The sequence below is a fragment of the Drosophila innubila genome, chromosome X (genome assembly GCF_004354385.1).
Source record: "Drosophila innubila isolate TH190305 chromosome X, UK_Dinn_1.0, whole genome shotgun sequence".
Classification (NCBI taxonomy): Eukaryota; Metazoa; Arthropoda; class Insecta; order Diptera; family Drosophilidae; genus Drosophila; species Drosophila innubila.
This window is the reverse complement of record NC_047626.1, coordinates 7784495-7809061: the sequence shown is the minus strand read 5'-3', so window position 1 is coordinate 7809061 and position 24567 is coordinate 7784495. Positions and strand designations below refer to the sequence as shown.

The 24567-nt window shown below is 38.8% G+C and overlaps 8 protein-coding genes across 9 annotated transcripts; 2 read left to right on the top strand and 6 right to left on the bottom strand.

The window, feature by feature from the left end:
• Positions 1-2609: 2609 nt before the first annotated feature.
• On the bottom strand, positions 2610-4417 carry LOC117794247 (peroxiredoxin 1). Its single transcript, XM_034634829.1, has 2 exons — positions 4263-4417; positions 2610-3570 (listed from the first exon to the last, which is right to left on the bottom strand). Exon 2 carries the CDS (start codon positions 3568-3570, stop codon positions 2986-2988), a length of 585 nt encoding a protein of 194 aa, XP_034490720.1. The 5' UTR covers positions 4263-4417; the 3' UTR covers positions 2610-2985.
• Positions 4418-5026: 609 nt separating this feature from the next.
• Positions 5027-6585, bottom strand: LOC117794246 (FAD-linked sulfhydryl oxidase ALR). Its single transcript, XM_034634828.1, has 3 exons — positions 6243-6585; positions 5948-6183; positions 5027-5664 (listed from the first exon to the last, which is right to left on the bottom strand). Exons 1-3 carry the CDS (start codon positions 6558-6560, stop codon positions 5502-5504), a joined length of 717 nt encoding a protein of 238 aa, XP_034490719.1. The 5' UTR covers positions 6561-6585; the 3' UTR covers positions 5027-5501.
• A 476-nt stretch (positions 6586-7061) lies between these two features.
• On the bottom strand, positions 7062-9810 carry LOC117794245 (beta-parvin). Its single transcript, XM_034634827.1, has 5 exons — positions 9599-9810; positions 9043-9132; positions 8708-8979; positions 8449-8633; positions 7062-7727 (listed from the first exon to the last, which is right to left on the bottom strand). The coding sequence occupies exons 1-5, from the start codon at positions 9717-9719 to the stop codon at positions 7292-7294; spliced, it is 1104 nt and encodes a 367-aa protein (XP_034490718.1). The 5' UTR covers positions 9720-9810; the 3' UTR covers positions 7062-7291.
• Positions 9811-10390: 580 nt separating this feature from the next.
• On the bottom strand, positions 10391-10850 carry LOC117793720 (transmembrane protein 203). The gene has a single exon (XM_034634099.1). The coding sequence runs from the start codon at positions 10827-10829 to the stop codon at positions 10395-10397; it is 435 nt and encodes a 144-aa protein (XP_034489990.1). The 5' UTR covers positions 10830-10850; the 3' UTR covers positions 10391-10394.
• LOC117793718 (ribonuclease P protein subunit p20) lies at positions 10848-11684 on the bottom strand. The gene is made up of 2 exons (XM_034634098.1): positions 11411-11684; positions 10848-11261 (listed from the first exon to the last, which is right to left on the bottom strand). Exons 1-2 carry the CDS (start codon positions 11579-11581, stop codon positions 10866-10868), a joined length of 567 nt encoding a protein of 188 aa, XP_034489989.1. The 5' UTR covers positions 11582-11684; the 3' UTR covers positions 10848-10865.
• Positions 11685-12178: 494 nt separating this feature from the next.
• LOC117785573 lies at positions 12179-19342 on the bottom strand. Its single transcript, XM_034623662.1, has 9 exons — positions 19313-19342; positions 19174-19256; positions 18619-19102; positions 18432-18552; positions 15291-18369; positions 13299-14240; positions 12977-13224; positions 12701-12902; positions 12179-12635 (listed from the first exon to the last, which is right to left on the bottom strand). Exons 1-9 carry the CDS (start codon positions 19340-19342, stop codon positions 12374-12376), a joined length of 5451 nt encoding a protein of 1816 aa, XP_034479553.1. The 3' UTR covers positions 12179-12373.
• Positions 19343-19802: 460 nt separating this feature from the next.
• On the top strand, positions 19803-24296 carry LOC117781369 (cytochrome c oxidase subunit 12, mitochondrial). The gene is made up of 2 exons (XM_034618120.1): positions 19803-19935; positions 23710-24296. Exon 2 carries the CDS (start codon positions 23735-23737, stop codon positions 23966-23968), a length of 234 nt encoding a protein of 77 aa, XP_034474011.1. The 5' UTR covers positions 19803-19935; positions 23710-23734; the 3' UTR covers positions 23969-24296.
• On the top strand, positions 19847-22747 carry LOC117781352 (RNA-binding protein 25). 2 transcript variants are annotated; one of them, XM_034618109.1, is made up of 3 exons: positions 19847-19935; positions 20532-20791; positions 21502-22747. In XM_034618109.1, exon 3 carries the CDS (start codon positions 21567-21569, stop codon positions 22743-22745), a length of 1179 nt encoding a protein of 392 aa, XP_034474000.1. In that variant the 5' UTR covers positions 19847-19935; positions 20532-20791; positions 21502-21566; the 3' UTR covers positions 22746-22747. The 2 variants fall into 2 exon arrangements, with proteins under 2 accessions (XP_034474000.1, XP_034473993.1); XM_034618102.1 differs by having other exon boundaries at positions 21490-22747.
• Positions 24297-24567: the final 271 nt, after the last annotated feature.

Here is a 24567-nt window from a genome sequence, read left to right as displayed (position 1 = left end):
TTTTGAGAAGCAGAAATTTAAACTATTTTCTACAAGTGTTAACTCTGTTTCAGGAATCCCCCTATGGACATTTCAATAATCGATTGTTTACTTTTCAGCGCCAAATAATTAATATGTACTTAAACAAGTTGGCAGCTCGCTTCTTGACTTATCGTTCTGCATTAATATACTGCATACTTTTAGGCTTATCAAATAATTTATTAAACTGACCGGTTAATTTGAATTGATTACTTTGCAATTTGCCACACGCAAAGGATTTGGATCAATAATAATTAGTATTAATTGAACTGTGATTAAGTGTCAACAACAACTAGTCAATTTCCTTGCGTGTTGCTCGTAAATGTCTAGATTGATTGATATGATTGTCATTTGCTTTGAGGTGAAAACCTTATTTGATATTCCCTTTTCCCAGCTGTAACTACACCTACACAATCTCGTCTTACTATCTTGTCCTGGTGTGAGTATACATAATCCCTGGAGTGTACGTGTGCGATTGCTGGTATATAATTACAAAATTCGTATCGGATTAAAGACTTTGACTTGGACATTGATGGGAATGCGCCATATCATGGAAAGTCCAAAATGGCAGAGCCAAATTTCTGATACACTAATACATATACACATAACCGTTTACATACATACATACATTCATACAAGTACATTTTCCACACGGCATTCTAATGGCGTCTATCGCAATCCGGCAACTCGACTTTTTACCCTTATCAGTTACTGACTGTCGTATACTAGTATATAAATGTATTAAGGCGATCCATAAACATTTGCGGCAACAAATAATCATATTTAATATTAACCGACAGACAGCTCTATGTGATGTACATACAGTATGTCAAGCAATTGATTTGACAATGACAAAAAATGCATGTAAATTATTTGCAACATTTTCTTTTGTTTTCTTATTTTAATATAGTTGCTTAGAACAAGCTTTAAAAAGTGATAATGGCATACACTGACTTCAACTATTTTGAAAGCTAAAAAAAAAAATGTGTGTATCTGTCTATCAAAATAATTACTTTGTATACTGTACACATCAGCCTTATGTATGTACATATGTATTGGCTATATGTGATTGGCATTTGCCATTGAAATGTCATTTCCCGCAATGCATTTGTGCTTACTGTTACTGTTCATTCCATTCTTTCCACACTTCCCATAGTTGCCCTTTTGGAAAGTCTGACGTTTGTGGAGACATGAGTGGAGAGGAGAGTTTTGGCGCCAACGATCAATCAACGCCCTCAATTCGCTAAATGTAGAAAAGTTGGCTCAGACAGCCAAAGATGACTATGAGTATTTTTCTATTCTTTTTTTGTATGTGACTCAATTGTATTCAAGTTGTAGCTATTTTTCTGTAAACTCTGCGCGCCTTTCCAATTGTGAAAAAAGCTTGCTTTATTTTATTTTTTTTTTTTTGTTGCGGCATTCGCAATGCTCACAAAGATAACTGAAATTGTCGTTGCAAAGAAAATGAATTAAGTGAATCAGCAGCGACAGCCATTAAGTTAATTGTTTGCAAAATAGATTCTTTAATTTTACAGCTCCAAATCGCATCAACATAATTGAGTTAAACTTTGTGATTTACGTATTCCAAATTGCATACATATGTACACACTGATCTGCAAGTTCATGACACACACACTCTCATTTGATTTAACAGCTCTGCTTTGGCAGCTGTCAAGCTGTTGGCGAACAGGCTCAGGTAAAATATGTACATAAATATATGTATACATATATATACAAATGTAAGTATATGTGTATGTACATATATTAAACAAAAGCTACAGAGCCGGCAAAAGCATTTGAAAGGGTTTCAAGTTCTGGTAGATTCGATCGAGATAAATATGTACATATGTATGTTTGTATGTATGTGTGGGTAAGTGAGTGTTCTTTGTGCAAGCGTGTGTGGTTGCAAAAACTAGTTTGGTTAAAGAGACGGGGACGTAGACCTTGTCTTAAATGGCACAGCGCGTGATGCGCTAGAATCACAGCAACAACTAAGCCAAATGGCCAAACTCTGTTGCCTGACGCATGCTTTAATACGGCCTGAAACTAAAGCTGACATCTGTGTGTATGTATGTAAGTGCTGCTGCTTCCAATGAAATGGAAAACGACAACACGAATTGCACTTGGGCAGTGGGCCATAGATACACACAGACACACACCTGTGCAGACGCACAGCTGAGACGCGATGTTGACGCCTGCAGCGTATGCATATGTACAGTAAAACAAAAAATTATTGGCACACCTCTTTGATTTTTTTAATAACTTTCAAAGCGTTGACTGGTAGTGAAAACTGAATTTTGAGCTATTTAAGTAATTATTTAAATATTTACTAATGTGTACCGATACTTTTTTGATTCACTGTAGCCTGTAGTATGGTATAATGATTCCATAAGCGTAATCAAGGCTAGACGAAGACAATTCATGACTTTCAACTTGTACGCAACGTGACGGCGTGGAGTGGCAAGATAAGGCAAAGTCTGACTGTATGACGGACGGACGGACTGACATTAACTGGTGTCCGCACTGCGCAGCAACAGCGAATCGAATAAGAAAGTGATAAAATAATAGACGATATGACGGAGTCCCACGTGTTTGGTTAACTATTCAATACGGCTTTATTTTGCATTATTACTCTTTTTTTTTGCAAGCAACAGAACTTGTTAAACTGTTTGCTTAAATTACATATGTGTATGTGGCTTTTGGGTACTTGGTACATTTATAATAGTGTTTTGTGTTCTAATATATGTGAGTGTTAATATTTAATTGTATGTGTGTATGTTGTGAGCAGCCTCTGTTTGTGGGTGTGTGTGTGTGTGTGTGTACGACGTTATTCCATTCCAAGAATTCCATCCTTTTTTTTTTTTTTGTTTACATCTGTGTCACAACAGCCGGCGTTGCCAATTGTCGCACACACAACAGCACCAAAGGCGAACCAAAAAGAATTAAGTAGCCAATGATGCCAGATGTTTAGGATGTAGTTTCAAAGTATTCCTTGGATTTGGTGGGATCAGCCTTCATGGTCTTCTGGCCGGGCTTCCAGTTGGCTGGGCACACCTCGCCGTACTTGTCGGTATACTGGAAAGCCTGCACCAATCGGAGTGTCTCCTCAACACTGCGTCCCACGGGCAAATCATTAATGGTGATCTGACGCAAATTCTGTTGCTCGTCAATGATGAAGAGACCGCGGAATGGAATGCCAGTGGCCTCATCCAACACGCCGTAATCGCGTGACACCTTCATCGACTTGTCGGCCAACAAGGGAATGTCCATGCTGCCCAGACCACCCTGTTTGCGTGGCGTATTAATCCAGGCCAGATGTGTGAACTGGCTGTCGGTGGAGCAGCCAACGAGTTCGCAATTGATTTTACGGAACTCGGCCGCATGCTCAGAGAATGCAATTATCTCCGTGGGGCACACAAAGGTAAAGTCCAACGGATAGAAGAACAACACCAAATATTTGCCCTTATAATCGCTCAATTTGATGTCCTTGAATTGGCCATTGACGACGGCGGTGCCAGAGAATTCGGGTGCGGGCTTCTGAAGTTGTGGCATCTAAAGAAAGTTTAATAAAAATTCCATTACATACATATCAGTCATTGAGTACAAAGGGCAACATGGCGGAAATTAATCAAATATGGCGACCACAAAATTTCCAATTGGAGATGTGCACGGCGAGACAAAGGGGAAGAAATTAAATGATTTGCAGACTCTCTCCCTCTCTGACCAACTCGTCATCATTATGTGCTTTTTGTTGTATGAAATGTGCCAAAATGGCACGAAATTTCGTGCTTAAGAATTGTAATTACGAGCGTGTGCAACATGTTGAATTACTTCAATTCAAGAAATTTACAATTAACAAAAATTCCTGCGTCTCAATTGCCGCGCTGTCGCCGCCGCCATGACGATTTTTCGCCGGCTAAAATTGCAAAAACAACGGAAACGTTTTCATTTGTGTGTGTCTGTATATTTTGTACACGTGTATGTGTAAATTTGTTCGTGCCAATAAAGCTGCTATGTTTGTATGTATGTTTGTATGCTGTATGTATGTATATATGTACATAGAAATGGTGCGCAAAACTTGTGAAATAATCTTCTTCACAGAACAACAGCAATCATCTTCATCATTATTAGTTTTGTCTTACGCTCAGCTGTAACTTCACTTTGATTTTGTCAAGTATTTGCGAAATGTTCATAATTGAGAAAGTATCCCTGGCCCTGTGTCTCTGTCTGGTCACAAAACTCACTTTAACTTGTTAATACGATTTACCAGCTGCAATTACGGTTAAATAAGCGCGTCGACGCAAACTTTTTTCTTATTGTTTATTGTGAAAAAGAACCGGGACGTCTACTCGGCTTGGCAATTTAATATGAATTGCTTGCAAGTTTTATTTCAAAAGACGGCCGCGCCGTTAATACAATCGTAACAGAATGAGAGCATAAGGGAGAGAGAATAATGTATGCAGAATCAGAACAAAGTACAAAGAGAGCGCAGAGAATAACAGTGCAATGTCATTAATCGCATGGTATATTGATAAATGAATGTGCATACACAACTGTAATAATTATAATCTGTATTTTATGAATATAAGTAAACTGCATATTTTAATAAACATATGAGAAGCCGCTAAAAAAATACTACATATAATAATTTGAAATTAACACTTCCTCAATTTGGCACTGCTAAATTAAGAAGTGGCAACGTTGCTTTTTAAACTTGGTCAACTTTGCACGTTTAATCGAAGATATGGCAGCCTTGTCACTGTTGGCGGATGAAATTTCAAAATTTCTGCATAGCAGCTGATAGTAACATTTACTCTTGTTATCAAATACCAACATAAGCCCTTGTAATCGTTTGTTTAGTCAGCATTCTTGAATCTTCCATGGAGCATTAAGCTCTATGACATTTCATGAAATGTGCATATAGTAGAAATAGCATAAAAATGTCCGCTTGTGTTGAGTCACAGCAATTGTGAAATTCTCCCAGTGATGCAATTAATGTAGTCATTGATGAAATGTGTGTTTTCATTCATTTCATTTGTACCAATTCCAAATACAAGTTATACAACAGAATTTTTTTGTAGTTAGTGTTATAATACCTAGAGGAAATACGTAATTTTGTCCCACAATACAACTCTTACAGTTTTAAGGGCCGTCCAAACTGTAATGTTAACTTTGCGATAACAACGAGAAATTACAACACGCTTAATAATATTGAAGGGTAGGCGGGGGAGGGCTCATCAAGATGTTAACATTTAGCGCTCGTTGTCCATGAGAAATGAAACTGGACTCTTAAGCCTGGTCAGCTTATGTTTTCGATGAGCCTGACCTTCCCATTTTCCGAATATTCGGCATCGTTGGCAATTCTTATATGATACAAATGTTGCCAACATATCGATTAACTTGATTCATTTGGTGGGAGGAGATAATGAAAGGGGGGGAGTGTACACGGAGTTGCATCGTGAGTAGTTGTCTAATTTATAGACCTAATCACAGGAACCATCAAGCCAGCCGTCTCGCCATCTTTCATTCACTTTGGTGCAGTCAAACAGCGGTTTTCCCAGCTTATCATTTACTCGATTGTGGAACTTGCATAACCACAGTGCCAGATCCTTTTGCGAGTTAACATTAACAGGATTCACTTCGATGCTGCAAATAGAGAGATGCCACATTGTTAAATGATATTTAACATGATTTAAAATATAACAAGTTTATAAGGCAAATATAACCGATTTCAACAAAATCGTTTTGACTTACACATGTTTCAAATTGCATATAGCTGCCAATTAAGTTAATTTTTTGGAGAAATATACCACGTGATTTTGCAATAAATTTCAAAGCAATAAATAAATAAGGAAGGGTTCGTTAAATCACATGTGTGGTGTAACTCAATTCGATTTGAATCGACTTTAGCTGTCGTGTAAACACTTACTCTGTGCGGAAGTCCTTGGCACAGTACTCACATGGGTACAGACGTGAGAGTACCTCGAAAAACGTTCGCATATCCCGCTTCTCCGTGTCAGTCGGATTGTCCGAGTAGAATGCAGCCATAGTGTGCAACAGACCCCAGGTGGAAATGCCCAGACGCACCTTATCAAGCGGGCAATCTTCTCGGGGCGCCGCAATACCTGCACCAACATTAACCTTCTCGTTGCTCATGTGTTTCTCCTAAAAATATGAATTAATATGAATACAAAACAACATTGTGTGAGTTGCATTCCATTTACCTTTGCTGTCTGGGCGCTAGAAATGAGACGCTGCTGTTTGGACCATGACTTGAAATCGTTGCAGGTGCGACAATTGCTGTCCTGCTTTGTACTTCTATGTGCATTATATTGCGTGCCATCGACCGGCGGTTCGGGTTCCGATTGTTGTTGTTGTTGCTGCTGCTGTTGCTGAAATGATGACTTGGACATTCTGAATTCGGGATCTCGCAGTATGCGCAAAACAGTCTTCTGAAGACGGCGTATTATCAATCGGGCGCCTTCTCGATTAAGAGCTACCTTACTTTGATAGCTGTGACGTCGAATAAATTCTTTCCACATGGGCAGTCAGCTGCTTTCCGTTGGAGCAAATCTCTGACCTTACTTAACAGCGCTGTTAACGCCAATTTCAGTATGTTAACGCAAATTTGAGGCGCTGTTAATGTACATATCGGCTAACCGTAGTTTTGTTTAAAGCTATCAACAATATGGCAACGTTTGCTATATCCGCGCCAAATTCTTCAGTGGTGAAAATGAGTTTCAAACGCAGGCAGCTGTTTTCGAGTTCTTTCGTGTTTTAACTAATTATTTACAGATTCTAAATTACACAAAACAATTTTTTTTGATACTTTTTTCCATTTCTCTATATGTCTCAATCTGATTGACAAACAACATTAAAGTAAAAGGCAGAAAGCTAAATATGATGATATACAGATAAACAGATTTATTTTTGGCATTGATCACAATTGTCAATGCACACATTTATAAATACAAATGTATAATGTATAAATTCATTTAGTAACAACTACGGCATTGGTACCAATAGTAAACACAAGTTAACAATTGGACTTTGGGTTAGCTTTTGTTACCGGCCAAGTTAAGTCAAGTCAATTCAAGGTAACAGCTTACAACGGGTTAGGCACACACATTTATGACAAAATATATATGTATATGTATAGTTAAGAGGCACAATTCGTTCGTTGAACTTGAATTTCATTTAAGTTTTAAACATGCATAAATTATTAATTTATAACAAAAATGATGCGATAGACAGATTAGAATGGACTGGATAATCAGGCATAATCCCTAAACATGGTAAAAAGGCTGTAGAGGACACGCAACGTTGACTTCAGATCCTTATTGACAATGTCTTCTGGACGAGCCTTTGGCTTTGGCAGTCCCACATCCTGCATCAGGTCAAAGGCGAATGCCACATTGTTAACCATCTGATCGACATCCTGCGGGGTCAAATGGAACTCATGCAGTGGCACAAAGAACCCGCCAAGCAGTCCCATCAGCAGACACAGATACACACCATCCCGAAAGTCCTTATTCAGGTCATCGATCTCAAAGTTTAACTTGGCCAAATGCTTGTTGACGAACGTTATCAAGGACTTTTTCACCACGGCCAGTTTATCGGGTGCACAGTCAATCAGCGTATCGAACGCATCCTTCTCACAACGCATGCCCAGATCATCGTATTCCGATGTGATTTGCTCCTGGAATTTTCTATAGATACGAATAAACACAAATCAAAAGATTGTGCATTATTATTTCATAAAATAAAAATAAAACTAGGCATGTAAGCAATTGCAATTGTAGATTTGACTGCATTTAAATTTACTTATCAAATAACTCTAGAAAACTACTTTGCAACTACTTTAACTCAATAATTTTTTGACAATTAAACTTTAAGCTGCCATAACTTTGCCAAATTTTAACCAATTTCCTTTCGGATTGTAAATTGATCATTATTTGGTATTTCCTTTGATTTTGCATTACAATTCAAATTCATAGTCTAATTTTTTTACATTACTGTCCATTTTTTCCATACTTGCTTCCCTTGACGTTTTTTGCGAACTTCAAACTGTCATAACTTTGTTAAATTTTATCCGATTTCCTCGTGGAATGTAAATTTTTATCAATATTTGTCCTCTCATTTAATTCTGCATCTAAATTGGAAAATTATTTTTTTACATTACTGTTGATAATTTTCATTTCGATTTTAAACTAGATTAACAGCCTCAATTTTCAAAACTACCATTAATTTAATTTATACAAAGTTTTTAATATAAATCTGTTGTTTTTAAAATTTTTTGATTTTAAAATTCTGGGAGAATATTGTAGCTTGTTAAAATTTTTCCCCAATATTTATGTAATTGCATTAGGCGTATGTACATCGACATCGATGTTTCTATCACCCAAGTGTGCATCATTAATTTGAACTCACTGTGCATTCAGGACGCCGGCATTCTTTTCCGCAATGACCACTGTGACAAAGACGTTTTCCGGCAGACGGACGGGCGCACGGAAGTGTCGAACCAAGGCCACCAACAAATGCAATATGGCCACAATATTCTTTGAGTGAACACTGGCCACCGACCATTTGGGTATCTTCTGATGAAAGCCAAGTGTCTAAGGAGGAGAATATAACATATATGGGTAATTTAAATTTCGATATCGTTATCGTTATCAACTATGGTACTAACGTGATTAACGGCTTTTAGCACAATGTTGAGTTTCTCGTGCTGTCCCTGCTCCGACTGTGTCACCTCGGGCACGTCAAGCTTCTTGCCCGTTAGCTTCTCCCAGAGCTTGTGCAACACCTGGCCATCGTACATATCCTCCTCCAGCTGCTGGACTATAATACGCTGTTCCGCCAACTCATCGTTTATCCAATCGATGAGTATCCGTTGCAGTTTGAGTACCTCTGGATCACTTATCGATTGTGGATCGATGACAGCACGTTGTTCATGTTCGCCTATCAGTTGATAGATAAGCGATTGAGTTCTGATTCAAAATTAGGGGTAGTCTTTTAACTTACGCAGTGCATAATCCTCGGGCGGTATATCGAACTGATTGGGGGAGCCTGGGGAATCGATTGCATATTTGCCTTCCTCTTGTACTTTCTTAACTGTCAGATCGAACAGAAAGAGTGGGCGTGAGAGTGAGAAAGCAACAATTAAGTCAAACGTAAACAATAGATGATGACGTCACAAATGTGACAACTGAGAACTGACGACCCCAACCCCCATGCTCACACACACATCAACTCACACATGCACATGGATAAACTTACACACACACACACACGCATTTACATACACCTACAGCTTGAAACCGATCAGTTTATTTGTTTGTATGCGTCACAAATTTAAATGACGCAATGTTTTTTATTATACACATGCAGAGAATTAACATCTGCTGCAAGAAATGTTGGCCAATCACTTGAAAAATGCAGTGCCTTCAAATTCTTAGCTGCACTGATCTATAGCATGTATAAATCGTAACATTCCAATATACTGTGTTCCATATTTGGCCATATTTCAAAGATTTCTCTGCGGTGTCCTGCTTTTGGTATCTCTCTGTCTCTATCTCACCTTCTCGAGTACCGCGTTTGCGGCCGAGTGTGCTGAATTTATCCCAGAAGCTATCCTCCTTTTCGCCCTTCTTAATTGTTGTGGGCGTGTGTGGTGATTTGGGGCGATTTAAAGTCGACATTTCTATGCACTTGCAAACAACAAAAAAAAAATAAACGAATACGAATACGAATAAAACAAAACGAACAAAGTGATGGTGCTGCAGAATACTCGATTGTACTATCGATTCTACTAAATTCGCGTAGGTGTCGTCTTTATCGATACACCGACTATCGATATGTTGCAAATTAATTTTAAAATATAAATCGGGGACGGTAAAAAATAATTTTGTTTTTTTTTTTTAAATTGAAAAAATCATTCACTTCTAGTTACTTTAAATGAGCGTGAAATACCAAAATTTTTCTTTAAGTGTAATCTATGCAATTCCCTTATGATCTGCAAATTAATGATTTTTATTATTATACTCATAAAATAATGATTTTTGAGAAAATAAATAAAACTAAAGAAATAATTATTATTTTTAAGCAAAGAAATTAAACTCATTAAATAATGATTTCTTCGTGAGTTGTATTATTTTGATTATTACTTGATAATTATAGTCTCTGATTCAAATAGACAACTCAATTTATAAAAATAAAAACAATGAAAAGTTATGATTTGCATAATAATTGTACAAAAAATGTTTGTATTTCATATTAATAAGATAATTGGCTTATAATAAACTTATCATAGGCATTTCTCATGGGTTTTACAATTTATACAGAGTTAAATAATTAGTTTTTCTTTGTTTAAAGTTTTAAATAGAGTTGGGCAGCTGGCAGGCACGCACTGCGACCAGCTGGAGCAGAACAAATATGGGCGAGAATACTTCGCTGTACTCGAGACCCGTTTTGCCCGATAGTTTGAGACACAGCAGATACTTGAAGATGGCAATCAGTACTAGGAAATAGGTGCTCCACATGAAACGATGCAGAGCCTTGCGTTTGTTGTCCGAGTCCAGGTACATGCGTATGCCAACAATAACACAAAAGTATGCATTACAAATGTCAATAAAGAACAGTGGACTGAAGATGCTAAACCAATCGCTCATCATTTCGGGAAATACATTATTAAATGTGCCCGAGATTTTGAATGCCAGCGTTATGGTGAACACCAGCAGGCCACAAAGATTAACCAATATCTCAAATTCGGTCAAACCGAGCCAACGCACCAGTTCCGATAGCTTAAACATGATTTCGAAATTGATTTCTTCTCTTCTTCTCTCTGTTTACTTTTGTATCTTTTTCTGTTGTTGTTTCGGTTGTTGTTGTTGTTGTTGTCTGCGTGGCTTTGGCTGTGACCGACTGTTGTCGGTTGCGGGAAGTGCAGGTTGTGCCGGCAGCTTGGGCACCACAATATCAAATAAACTGCTATTAAAGATTTTGATATGCAAGGCAGAATTGTTGCGCTGTCGAAATGTTATATCATCCTCATCGCACAGTGGATGCAGCTCATCCACCAACTGTATGGTGGATGTGTTTATGGCGTAACTAAGTGCGCCCTCCGAGTTCTGAATGAGTCGCAGTGCCAAGTTGAGACCACGTGTTATGGAATAGCCCATGCAGTGCAAATAAATCTCCTTAGCGCCCGAATTCAACAGATCTTCGCATCGTTTATGTTGTGCCTGTTGTTTTTAAAACCAAAACAAAACAAAGGAAATTTTAGTTTGAGTTGTCATTCATTATTATATACAGTTGTTGTAGTAATTGTTCACACATTTTATTAATTTAAAAAGTTGGCACAGCAATGCTGCAACCCACTGTGCACACTGACCTTAAAATCTGTCTTGCTGGTAATGTAAATATTTTGCCTGTCGCTGGCAGCACGCGGCGGAACTTTGCGAACCACTCGATGGTTTTGGTTACCGCGTTGTTGTTGTTGCTGGTTGTTTCTATTGGTTCTTGGCTTTGCCCCGCGCTCAGTGGGATTGCTGCTGTCCATCATCAAAACAAACAACAGGGGAATGAATATTCAATCTCCCATTACTTTGCGAATTTTAATTGCAGTCAGAAATTACTTTTTGCTTTGCGTGACAACGAATCTAGGGATGGGCTCCAATTAGGTATGTCGAAATATCATTGATATATCGATAGATATTTTTCTGTGATAGTATATTTTTGGGCGATAGTATCAGTATCGATATAATTATGCGATATTTTGTGCGATTTTTTTTGACATTGCATTTAAGCGCAAGCCGTATAATAAAATAGGCAAAATTAGTGGAAACCCAACTAATTTTAAATGCAAAACGGCAAGCTTCAATTAAAATTAGAATAATTATTTATTTGACATATTCGATAGTTTAGCAGGAAACGATATGATAATCAATTCGATGCAATCGATATTTCCTATGATACGATTTTACTATAATTATGTATTTTTAAAGTTGTCTCTTGAGTAGTTCAGTTCTCCGAAGGATTAAAATAAAATTTTATTTCACCATTTATGTGTTCGGGTTTTAAGGGCACAGTGGAAAGCTGTAAATTTTCAACTATTTGAAACTGAACGTATTGTTTGCTTTTAACAAAATATTTTAAAATATAGTTTAATTGACGACTTATTTCTATCGTACAAACACTTTCAACGATCCAATAGAAACTAAAATGATAACTTAAATATAAATACATGATTAAAAGTTCTATCTCTCAATTACGTGTACATTTAATAAACTGATGGCATTAAGTAAAAACAAATAAACTACGTAATTAGAGAGAAAGATAACTGTAACGAATGCGCTTAACTATTAGGCTCGACCATGGGTTTAAGATATTCTTCGGGATTTTCCAAGAAGACGTTCAGGAATTCGATCCCCTTGGGTAAAAATTGAATCTTCTCATCGAATTGATACAATGGCGGATGCAGAATGTCCTTGAATGAGATTTGCTCAACATTACCGATTTCAATGAGAAAATGGGTTTTCTCCACACGCATGTAAGCTTCATCCTTCATTTGAATTAGTTTTCTTATAGTTTTCCGCACAACAGTGCGATTCGTTTCTCTGCAAAATCAACAAAATAAAGAATAAGAACATAATAAATTTAATTGAATGCATTTTTGGTCTACCTTAAAAGGCGCGCTCTTGTTTTAGCTAATACCAATTTCAGATCTCTGCAAAGCTTTAAGGTCTCCAAGCAAATAGCGTCAACGTGCTTTAGAAACTTCACAATATCATCATCATCGTTGCCGTTCAGAAGATTAAGCAGGTTTAGAGGCAGTTTAAGCCTCACCTGAAAATCCAGTAGATGTTCGTCTACGCACCAATAACCTAATTTAAATGAAAACGAAAACAGTATAAACTTTTGTGATTCTAGATTCTAAAACATAAATTGTTCAACTAACGTTTGGGAAAAATTTTGGTTGTCATTGCTTGAATATTGCGCACACGTATATCGTTTTCCATAATATCCAGCGGTTCATAGTTGATAACCATATTGAATGTGGTAATTTTTCGATGCGTGATTATATATTGACGATCGCACTGCAGTTGATAATCAAATACCCATCTGGGGACCTGCTCACGCAATTTGGCATCCACTCGTTTTGCGAATGGAGCGGGTATCACTGGCTCCGGTAAATTGCTCTTCATTCTGCAATAGAGAATTTAGAATATAAAAACTCATGGATAACTAATGAAAAACCGAAGCTTTTTTGTTAAACTTACTCATCAAATATCTTTTGATAAATGTCCAACATTTCTTGTAGTGTTAGGCATTCTTCCTTGTCGTTGTCATCGAGAATTGGTTCGCTTACGGCATCACTGGCATTGGAGAGGCGTGACAACTCCTTGAGTTCGTAATATCTGTGGACCTCTACAAGGCTTGGCTTTGCTCGCAAACGCTGCAAATCCTTAAGTCCCTCCTCTATGGCACTCCAATCATTTATGTGAGCTAGTTCGTCTGCTGCACTTATCTGAGTCTCATCCATGGAGCGTCTGCAATGCTTACATTTCTTGCAGGCATCCATTGATCCAGCCACAGTTGGCGGATTGAGTTGTTCCAGACAAGCCTCAGGGTCAGGCTCAAGTTCGTTTTCGTTTTCGGATTCAGATTCAGTATCTACGTCCAGCAAGGTTGACACCAGACTAAGTCGCGTCTGGTCAATTTCACAATCATCCAACACCAGGTCAATGACTTCTTCAGCCGCATCAAGGATCACAGTATCTCCACTTAGATTCATATACTTTTGATGAGCTTTTGCATAGCTTTTATTGCTATTCTCATTCTCATTTGAACTGCGACTAGCGCTTGAGTTTGAGGTATTCTTTGGCTCCTCCTCCTTCGCTGCATTGGCAAGTGATCGTTTGGCCAATTTCTTTTGCGCCGCAAAATGCCTCGACACATCGGATATGGTAATTGGATTATCCTCATAAATTCCAGCTCCAGCCTCCAATTGCATCTTATTCGCCGGCGGATAAATGCTCTCCGTCATTTGTGCCCTAATCATTTGCACGGAGGCATCTAGTTGTTCTGGTTCTGGTTCCGTTTCTCGCCATGGTAAGATTACGTTCAAGGTTTTACAAAGAACTGGAATGCGAGATTTTTTTGTTGCTTGTGGCGTTAAATCATCTCCATCTCGTCTTGAGGCGTCTAACTGAAGAATAGAGCTATAAAATAAAAAGAATGTGTAATATAAATCCAAAATAATCATTATTATCAGGGAATAACACCAATATCATATCATATATCAGGTCAAAAAGTTGTCCAACTTCCAAGTGTCATAACTTGATCAAAACTGAATAGATTTTCAAACGGAAAGTCATTTTGATCATGATTTGGCCTCTAATTTCATTCTGTATTCAATATTTGTTCATTTTGAAAATTTAATTATTTTCGACCAAGATTCGATTTCGGTGGTAAGGGTCCCCCCTTTGAAATTATGAAGATTCAAAATTTTAAATCTCAAGTTTTCACTTTTAATCAACTCCTTATATCGTAATTAGTATAAAACAACACTTTAAACTTGATTCTGAGACCTTTCATTTTTTTGTAAAAAATCATGTGAAATTTAACAAAAATTTGGACTTGTAAAGTGGCCAAATCCGCAGTCTGACCAACTTCAAACTGTCATAACTTGATCAAAACCGAACCGATTTTCAAGCGGAATGTCATTTTGATCATAATTTGGCATTTTAATTCAATCTGCATTTAAATTTTATAAAATTCTTAAAAAAAAATATTTTTTTCTAGATTCTACTAGAAATTGATTTCGATGCTAAGGGTCCCCCCTTTGAAATTTCGAAAATTAAAAATTTTAAATCTCAAGTTTTCACTTTTAATCAACTCCTTATATCGTAGTTAGTATAAAACAACACTTTAAACTTGATTCTGAGACCTTTAATTTTTTTGTAAAAAATCATGTGAAATTGAACAAAAATTTGGGCTTGTAAAGTGGCTAAATCCACAGTTTGACCAACTTCAAACTGTCATAACTTGATCAAAACTGAACCGATTTTCAAGCGGAATGTCATTTTGGCCATGATTTGGCCTACATTCTGCATTCAAATATTTTTAAATTCGTTTAAAAAATTTTTTTGGCCTAGGTCTGTTTATTGGTGTTTTTTATATTAAAAAAAAAAAAAAAATCACCATAATTTACGGTTCCTGGTAATATAGAATAATGTTATACAGTAACTGTATATAAATAGCTAACTAACTTGTTCTGATTCTCCTGCTTTATTGTTAGTCGTAGCTGCATGTTGCGCTTCTTTGGCTGTGGAAAGTTTGGAGTCAAGTGAATCGGCAATCGTTTGATATTCAATGAATTTGATGACTTGTTCATGTCGAGTTCCATGTCTTGAGGTTGAGGTTGGTAGGTCGATGGATCATTAGCTGACTCTATGGGATTTTCACTCACATCATTTAATATCATTTCCAGATCTTCATACTCGATCATGGAGCGACCAGGTGTGTTGGGGAAATAATCACGTTGTGTTTTAATTCTCCTAGGTGTTTCCATACATGTCGAATTTGAGATGCTTTTAGATCCTTCAACTTTATTGGGATTTACCAACGTTTTACGAAGTTTAGCCTTCATTTGAGCTAAGCACTCTGCTGAATCGCATTGAGATTGCCCTGGAGTATCTGGAGTTTCTTTAGTTTTCTTCAAGCTTGAACTAAGGGGGGATTCCGGTTCGAAGGTGGAAAGAAATGTCATTCTTGTCTTGTTGTTGCAACGCTGTTCAGTTGCAGGAGCGACTGGCAGATGCTCATCAATACCTATTGCCATGTCCACTGCTAAATCAATGCAACTCTTATCGTCTTTGATAGATTCCGACATGGTTAGTGTCTGTCTGTTTGGTCTTTTATCTTGTTTTTTCGTTGCAGTACCACTACAAATATCTTCCTCAATGGGCTCTGACAGATGATATGTGAGCCTGGGTTTTGCCTTGGACTTGGTGTCCATTTGATGGCTTTTTAAGTCTTCCTCCTCAATGCGTTCAGACTTTATTAAAGTATGTCTCTGTTTGTTGTTGTTTACAACTGACTCTTCATCAATGGCATCCCTAAAATGCATTGTTTGTTGATGCTTGTGCCGGGATTCAATTGGAGCAGCTGAGCTGAAGGAGTCTTCTTCAATGAATTCAGCCAGGTGCAATGTTTGCCTGCGCCTGCGCCTGTTGCTGTTCCACTGCTGTTCCACTGGAGAAGCCACTTGGTCAGGCATCACCACAAGATCGTCTTCAATGTCTTCGGCGTAGTGTAGTGTCTGTCTACGGATAATGTTCTCCTGCAATGGTCCAGGAGCAGGACCAGGCGCTGCCTTTGGCTTGGTTGGTTGTACTATATCCTCTTCAATGGGTTCTGCCATCTGCCTGGTTTGTCTGCGCCTTCTCGTTTGCTGATTTTCTGCATCCGTAGTTGGCTGTGACTTCAATTCCTGCTGTGGTATAATTAAATCCTCTACAATGGGTTCTGTCATGTGTAATGTTTGTCTGCGCCGGCTCGCCTGCTGTTCTTTAAGTGAAGAAGCCAACGAATTTGACTGCATATCCTTAACAGGACTTGGCATTTCTTCATCAATGTCCTCAGCAAAGTGTAATGTTCGTCTGAGTCGTCCTGTCTGCTGTTCCACTGCAGAAGCTGCCTGCTGCAGCTTTGCTATATTCTTTTTAATGGGTTCTGCCTCTGGTCGGACTTTAAGACTCTCCTGAGGGCTTATTAGTTCTTCTTCTTCGATGGGCTCAGCCAAGTGCAATGTCTGCCTGCGACTGTTGCTCAGCTTTTCCACTGATGCAGCTACTACTGAACTTAATTGTAATTCTGGCGGCGGTATTACAAAGTCTTCTTTAATGTCTTCGGCGTGGTGCAGTGTCTGTCTACGGCTGTTGTATTTCCGTGCTTCAAAAGCAGCTGAGGGCATTGTTTTTTTGGAATCTTTTGGTGGATCTTCCTCAATGGGTTCTGCCATTTGTATAGTTTGTCTGCGACGTCTGGGTTGCTGCTCCTCCTTTAATTCCTTGTATGCTCCAACTAGATCCTCTTCAATTGGCTCTGACATTTGCAATGTTTGCCTGCGTCGCCTAGCTGCTTGTTCAACTGGAGGAGCCATCGAATTTACATGTAAATCTTTTAATAAACACTGCGTATCCTCTTCCATGTCTTCCGCCAAATGTAATGTTTGTCTGCCACGTCCGGTCCGCTGTTTTACTGCAGCAATTCCTGCCTGTGGCTTCAATTCTTGTTGTGGCTTTACAACATCCTCTTCAATGGATTCGGCCAAGTGTAAAGTTTGTCTGCGCCGGCTCGACGGTTCTTTGAGTGGCGGAACTAAGAAATTCCGATGCTTCACATCCGGTCGAGGACTTGGCATTTCTTCTTCAATGTCTTCAACAAAGTGTAATGTTTGTCTGCGCCGAGGAGCTAACGAATTCGCAAGTAAATCCTTGCGAGAACTCGCCGTATCTTCATCTATGGCTGCCGTAAAGTGTAATGTTTGTCTACGGATTAGATATTCCTGTTCAAAAGCAAGCTTTTGATGTTCCTGTGTGCATTGTGCCTTGCCTAGACACTCCTCTTCAATTGATTCGTTTAATTGGATCGTTCGACTGAGTCGTTGCTTATCCTGCAGATCTGTATGGACGAAATTCTGGCTAGTGGAATTTATGAAATCACTTTCATCCATTGCTGTCAGACGTTGGTTTATTGGCCGGCGTCGTGTCGCTTTCTCCAGAGCAGCAGCAACTGCGGCTTCCTGCTTCTCTAGCTCATCCAATTCCATGGCAGTGTTATCATAGGTTGTTTCACGTCGTGATGTACTCTTGGAGCTATTTCTGGACTGCGTTTCATCACCCATTTTGGCGTGAGCAAGAAAGTTCGTTTTGTCCAGCATTAGTTCATCCGCTTGGGAGTAACGATTGTTAAATGGTTCATTTGTGGACTGGTGGGTCTGCTGTTGAGGCACAGGCGACATCATTATACTCTCATTAAAGTTGAGAGTGCCGCGAGGTTTGATGGCTTCTCGCAGTGTCCCCATTGGTGGTTGTTGCTCCAATCCATGCCAAAAACGCTGTGACTTCACATTCCGCGATGTGGTTGGCGTTCTCGGACCATTGGGAAAGGGCTGTACACGACCAGAGTTTAAGGCTTCGTTTAGCTCACGAAAATTCATCTTTCGCCTAATGCCATTTTCCGAAATGACATCCAATGGTATCAACGGCGAGGACGTCGAATCATCTAGCAAAAAGCTCATAGAATCTTTATCTCCCATATCGAAAGCAGCAACTTGTTGTGGGTCTAAACATGATGAACACAAATTTGAATGACTGACAGTTTGTAATTTGTTTTATCATAATTACCAATGTCACTAAAATCACACGTTATATTGTTGTTGTTTTCGAATAGCACTGTCTTTTGCTTAACATCTCTTTCCTTTGGCTGAAGGTTTTCCTTTCCTGGTTCTGGTGTTGCGGGATTCACCTGGAATAAATCCCATTATAATTGCAGCTTTGCAGTTTAAGATATTACATTACATTTTATAGTTACCTCATCAAATTCCATGTTATATGGCATAAGATCCATGGTCTTATCACTTACTGGCATTTTAAACATACTATTTTCACGCAGCTTATCCCGTTCCACATCCGATAGATATAAACTGTCGAATGCCATTGAATCCAAGGGAACTACAGACAAATCCATGCGAGGACGACGATGTTTGGCCAATTCATGTGGCATCAGCGTCACATTAACACTCGTCTGCAGTTGAAGCGTAAAATCGTTTCCATTTTGTTGATCGTATTCCGTTGAGATCGATTCTCTTACACTGACCAGCGGTGTGTTATTTTCGTTTTCCTTATCCTGATTCTTATCCGGCATCGGCATTGAGGTGTGCGTTGTTGCAATTTGCAGTGTAGACGACGACGCTGCAGTGACATGACTTTGACCCGAGCTGTCGTCGCCATTGGTGTGATCCGATATCTCATAAGAGTTGTCGTAATCTCTGGGCTTCTCTGTCGTATTGAATTCTCTGTTTTTGAGAAAAAGCAAATATTTAAATATATTCAAAAACATACATATATCGTAGTCAACAGATTTTACCTTATAAACTTTTTGCCGCTAAAACTGATTCGGCGTCTTGTTGACCGCTCAGTTTGGGCTTCCTCTGAAGTCACTTTTTTAAGCTATTAGAATTTATTGTTTCTGTTTGTGTCAATATATATATTTATCATTTACGTACCGAACTTCTGGATTTTATTTTATTGTTCATATTTTGAATTATACTTCTTACGCTTTGTTTTAAACACTGTTCCGTCAAAATCCAACTCCTCTTGCGATTTTTGCCAAATTCTTCATATTCCCTCTCTTTTCAAATCCAAAAAAAAACGCCGTTACTGCAACAAAAAAAATGCATTCATTGCCTCTCTTTGTGATCTAAAAGATAGGGTCACCACCTCCTTGTGATTCTGCTTATTCGACAAAACCTATCGATATTTCGGTCTTTGAAAATTCAAATTTAAAATAAATAAGAACATATATCGACTTTGCCCAAATTAAAATTAAATACTGCAAAACAAAACATCGAGTTGGCACAAACGATAAAAACAAGTACATAACAAATAAATTTACATTTGAATTGTGCGGTGATAATTTTGATTCAACATATTCGATAAGTTCTTTTTATATTTTTCACAGTAGGTAGCGCGTAGAAAGTATCTGGCAACGCTACTCAAACTGTCAAATCTGACATTCTATCGATATTTTCAATACGTCCCCTACATTATCGTCGACTGGTTCGTGTTCGTAATAGCAAGAATCGGCCATCAGTTGAAAATTTTTCCTTGTACTTTCGGAACAACAAAGGTATGTTTTAGTAGCAGCAACCACAACAAAAACTCATCAAAGCGCAACTAAAACAAATTGTAAGCCAGTGGCTCAAATATTGCATTTATGCAACACATTAACACACCCACACACACGTAAAGTATTTTGTCATAAGTTCGCACATACACACACACATGTACACAAAATCACACACACATACACATTTCCAACGCCGCTGACTATAAAGGCTTTAGACAGCAGGCAAAGAAAAAAATTACATAACTTCTAATTCAATTTTACTGCAAATAGTTGAGGTAAAGTTCTATTTTGGCATAAGTAAGTTACAAAGTAAGCAAGCAATTTAAGTGTTAGAGTTAGTTACATAAGTTCCAAGTGTGCGATAAAACGCAATTAATTGCAATAACTTTTGGCTCTTCTTGACGCGCTGCCCTCGTTTATTATCCGTATCCGTATCCTAACCACAAAGAATGTAGAAAAACAAAATCAAAAAATCGAAAATCGAAAAGTAAAGAAGTATTAATAATAATAATAATAAAAAAAACAAACTCCTTGCACAGCGTTTTGGTCCAAGTAACGTTTTGTATTCATGCGTTCAAGTTCATTTTTCCATGCAGGACGAAACAAATCCGCTCCCAACCGATTTCAGTTAAACAAAGTTACAAAAGCAGCAAAGCAAGCACATAAACACATTAAACGCACGCGCCGCCGCCGCAGTCGCAGTCGACGCTCCCCCCCTGCAGGCTGCAAAAATAAAAAGGGTGGCAGCACCTTGTGGACCAACAGCAACAACACCAACAACAACAAACATCAATCATCAATAACATCATCAGCCGCTTCAGTCAACGGAACAGCGAACGTGGGATAAAGCAAACAAGTAAATTTTACAATTCCTTATTACAAAGCAACCAAAAGAAAAGAAAAATCAAAAAAACAAATATGCAAATGTAAGCAAAATCAATTGCAATTGCATAAGATTATGAGTTCTTTCTTTTTGCCAGCCGCTGCCCCTGCCCCCCCTCCCCACACAACTCTGAGTACTTCAATTCAGTTTTCTGATGCCTTTGGCTCTGCTTCGTGGTCCGCTTGCAGTCACAGCAACAGCAACAAGAACAAAAACGCACAACCCTGTTCCCATGGTGGAAATATGTACAAGGTGACGTGCTATTCTATGCACTTGTACAATTGTGGTATATGTGTGTGATCTGATTATTTGCTGGGCAGTGTGGCAACTCCTGACATTTGGTTTGTTGTCGCAGCAAATTAAAAAAGGCAACAAACTAATTAGAAGGATTCGTTTATAACTTGTGTATATATATGTATACAGTTTGTATATATATATTTATACCTATTACGTATATGGCCACTTGATGCAGTTAAAAGAGGCAGGCAAGCGAATTAAAAGAAAACAAAAAATGTATGTTTTTTTTTTGATAAATAAACAAGATGAACAGAAGGCGTCGGCAAATCGAATCGAAACAGAAAAAAAAAAAAAAAAACAATTGTATATTGTGTATAGGTATACCGCATATGAATCATCTCCAAACTGCAACTGATTGATTTAACGCGGCACAGTTTGAATTGCAGATCGGTCAACTCTCTCACTCCTTGGAGCCGACTGACGAGAGGCAGACACGAGACAGAGACAGAGAATGTCTGCGGCACGTTTACCGTATTATCAGCAGCAGCAGCAGCAGCAGACGTCGGATAATCAACAGCAGCAGCAACAGCAGCGACGTCGATTTGGTGGCTACAACAGACGCCACAGTCGCAGTCGTTCCATTGAGCGTCGACGTCACAGTCGCAGCCGTAGTCGCAGTCGTTCCACGGAGCGTCAGCGCCGGCGTCGTCATCAGCAGCAGCAGCAGCAGCAGCGGCATCACAGGGATTCACGTGATCGCTCTTGGGAGAGGGAGCGGGAGAGAGAGAGGGATCGTGAGCGTGACAGAGACAGGGATTACACAAGACGCAGCAGTTATTATCAGCGAGATTCGCGCAGTCGCAGTCGCAGTCCACGTTCAGCATCTCCGCCATGCTCCTCATCCTCCACCACGTCGCGTCGCCAACCACCACATGGCAACAACAACAACAACAAACACAACATTCGAATTCCAAGTGAATCGAAAACATTGAATGCGGCTAGCGGTAAAGATAATGCCATGTCCGCTGTGGGCGCCTATTACAATCTGGACACCGATGAGCCCTTCGACAAGGAGCGCATCCATCGCGAGATTGAGGAAAAACTGCGCGAGACGCTGGCACGCGAGGGCAAAGTGTATCCGCCGCCCAAGGTGGAAGCCTCGCATCCCGTCTTCGCCAACGATGGCTCATTCATGGAGTTGTTTAAGAAAATGCAAGAGGGGCAACAGCAGCGACCACAGCAATCACAACAACCACAACTGGAGCCGGCAAACGCGGCTGCAGCCACTGCCGCGGCCGCTGTCGCAGCCGCAGCCAGCGCCACTGCGTTGAGAGCGCAGCAATTGTTGCAGCAGCAGCAGCAACTGCTACTGCAGGATAACCACAGTGCGTCCATCCAATCCATCAGTCCATTTGGCTCACTGCCAGCCATCGCTGTGGGAGCAGCGAGCAGTGCATCAGCTCCATATATAGCCGCCGCGGCAGCGGGCAAATCGGCGCCACCGCCGCCCATGGTGGGACGACGTCGGGGCGGTAAGATACTGAAGACCGGTGTGGTTGCCAAGCTGAAGACGCCAAATGAACGGGATGTGGATCCCAAGGATTTCTGGTCACTGTATTTGGCCGAAGTGAATAAATACAAGAGCAATGCCTGCGATACGGATAATGGCAAGCGTCCCTTGGTCAAGTAGAAGCATCAGCTGCAGCTGAAACTGGATAATAATGGAAAGATGAACTTGAACGTAGGCGAAAACAATCCCAATTTCAAAAATATGCACACACAGCTACACACAGACACACACATGCAGATACAGATACATTTACAAATATATTTATAGATACAGATACAGAAGCAAATTGATGAATTAGAAAATGTTTTTAAGACAGAAATATCGATTTAATTTTTGTAGAACTTAACTAGGTCTCAATTCCTTTAAGAATTCGAAATATATACATATATATATATGTATATATATATATACATATTTCGATATGTAAAACACACGCATACATATATACTATACTTTTTTTTTGCACATTTGTGTTGCAGGCAGTTAGAAGAAAAAGAGGAGAAGTAGAAGGGAAACTGCAAGTAAATGCCTCACTAAGAATAAAAATTAGTATATAATTTAAGCAGTAGACTGTACAGTTATAAGATAAATATATATATGTAATACTTGTTATAATATACGAATATGTAACATTAACCTACTTACCATAGACTATAGACTATATATACTTTATATATTGTAAGAGTGAAAAAGAAGAACTTTCAATGATGCATCGAATTGTGGAACTAACGTATTACGATTCTTTATATATTCCCTCTCTGTTTCTCTTTTTTGTCTCTCTCTCTCTCTTTCTATTTGGCGCACAACAACAAAAAATTGACATTGAAATTGATGATTGGAATTCTCAAATTCTCAAATTCTGAATTTTCTTCTTTTTTTTCCCCCCTAAATTTAATTTAAGTTTATTTTTAAATTTTGTATAATTTTGTACAATCATCTTACTCTAACATTCATCTCGCTATCTCTGTCTCGCATTTGTGCCCTGGCTTATCATTTGAATTTGCGTTTGCATTTGTTTCATTTTTCTTTTTAACTAAAAAAAGTCAATATATATGCAATTTTTCATGTCTAAAAACAAAAACAGCGATAAGTCGTCACCCGACAGCAACATGTCCGCCTACAAGATGGAGACTGCCCCCTTTGATCCACGTTTCCCCAACCAGAACGTGACCCGGTATTGTTATCAATCCTATGTGGACTTTCATCGTTGCCAGAAGAAGCGCGGCGAAGATTTTGCACCATGCAACTATTTCAAGAAGGTCTACAAGACGATGTGCCCCAATGCCTGGGTCGAGAAGTGGGACGATCAGCGCGAGAGCGGCACATTCCCGGGCCGCATCTAAAGCTGCCCCGCCGCCCCCTTCTTCACCCCCCACACACACATACACACACACACACTTAGAGCTGTATAGCAAACAAACATAATACCAAACACCATGGACAAATTTAATATCGTTTAAGGGGCGCTACAAACACGAAAATATATACACAACCATTGTTACAATTTGATCAAATTGGTCGTTTGTTTCTTCTTCGAGACTCACACACACACACACACACAGTGAGAGACAGTAAGCTATATAAATTTGATCTATGGTATATAGAGATGTACACAAAACAAACAAACACAGGCAACTGTATTCAACATGTGTATTAATCAATAAACAAATTGAAAAAAAAAACCATTTAAATTCATATTTTATTATTGTATATACATAGTACATATATTTAGTTGTTAATCAATGTGATGATAATATTATCCGTATTTGTTGGATCCTTTGGATGCAATTGCTGCATGCGCACCTTGCCTTGGCAGCACTGTAAATAGAGGAATGCGGATTAGAGCTCAAGTTGGCCAGCACTGCTGTGTATGCTAACCAATTTTTGACCGTTAAAAAAGCTAGATTTTAAATTACATATATAAAGAAACAAGATATAAAAA

Bases quoted from the DNA above. Each gene is read 5' to 3' on its own strand.
- LOC117794247 (XM_034634829.1), bottom strand. From the start codon at position 3,570: ATGCCACAACTTCAGAAGCCCGCACCCGAATTCTCTGGCACCGCCGTC.
- LOC117794246 (XM_034634828.1), bottom strand. From the start codon at position 6,560: ATGTGGAAAGAATTTATTCGACGTCACAGCTATCAAAGTAAGGTAGCT. The intron at 6,184-6,242 runs GTAAATGGAATG...TCATATTTTTAG, and splicing joins CTAGCGCCCAGACAGCAAAG to GAGAAACACATGAGCAACGA. The intron at 5,665-5,947 runs GTAAGTGTTTAC...CTCTATTTGCAG, and splicing joins GCCAAGGACTTCCGCACAGA to CATCGAAGTGAATCCTGTTA.
- LOC117794245 (XM_034634827.1), bottom strand. From the start codon at position 9,719: ATGTCGACTTTAAATCGCCCCAAATCACCACACACGCCCACAACAATT. The intron at 8,980-9,042 runs GTAAGTTAAAAG...ATCAACTGATAG, and splicing joins GCCCGAGGATTATGCACTGC to GCGAACATGAACAACGTGCT. The intron at 8,634-8,707 runs GTTAGTACCATA...TCTCCTCCTTAG, and splicing joins TGCTAAAAGCCGTTAATCAC to ACACTTGGCTTTCATCAGAA.
- LOC117793720 (XM_034634099.1), bottom strand. From the start codon at position 10,829: ATGTTTAAGCTATCGGAACTGGTGCGTTGGCTCGGTTTGACCGAATTT.
- LOC117793718 (XM_034634098.1), bottom strand. From the start codon at position 11,581: ATGATGGACAGCAGCAATCCCACTGAGCGCGGGGCAAAGCCAAGAACC. The intron at 11,262-11,410 runs GTCAGTGTGCAC...TAAAAACAACAG, and splicing joins CCAGCAAGACAGATTTTAAG to GCACAACATAAACGATGCGA.
- LOC117785573 (XM_034623662.1), bottom strand. From the start codon at position 19,342: ATGAACAATAAAATAAAATCCAGAAGTTCG. The intron at 19,257-19,312 runs GTACGTAAATGA...AAATTCTAATAG, and splicing joins AAATAAAATCCAGAAGTTCG to CTTAAAAAAGTGACTTCAGA. The intron at 13,225-13,298 runs GTAAGTTTAACA...TCTCTATTGCAG, and splicing joins TATCAAAAGATATTTGATGA to AATGAAGAGCAATTTACCGG.
- LOC117781352 (XM_034618109.1), top strand. From the start codon at position 21,567: ATGTCTGCGGCACGTTTACCGTATTATCAGCAGCAGCAGCAGCAGCAG.
- LOC117781369 (XM_034618120.1), top strand. From the start codon at position 23,735: ATGTCCGCCTACAAGATGGAGACTGCCCCCTTTGATCCACGTTTCCCC.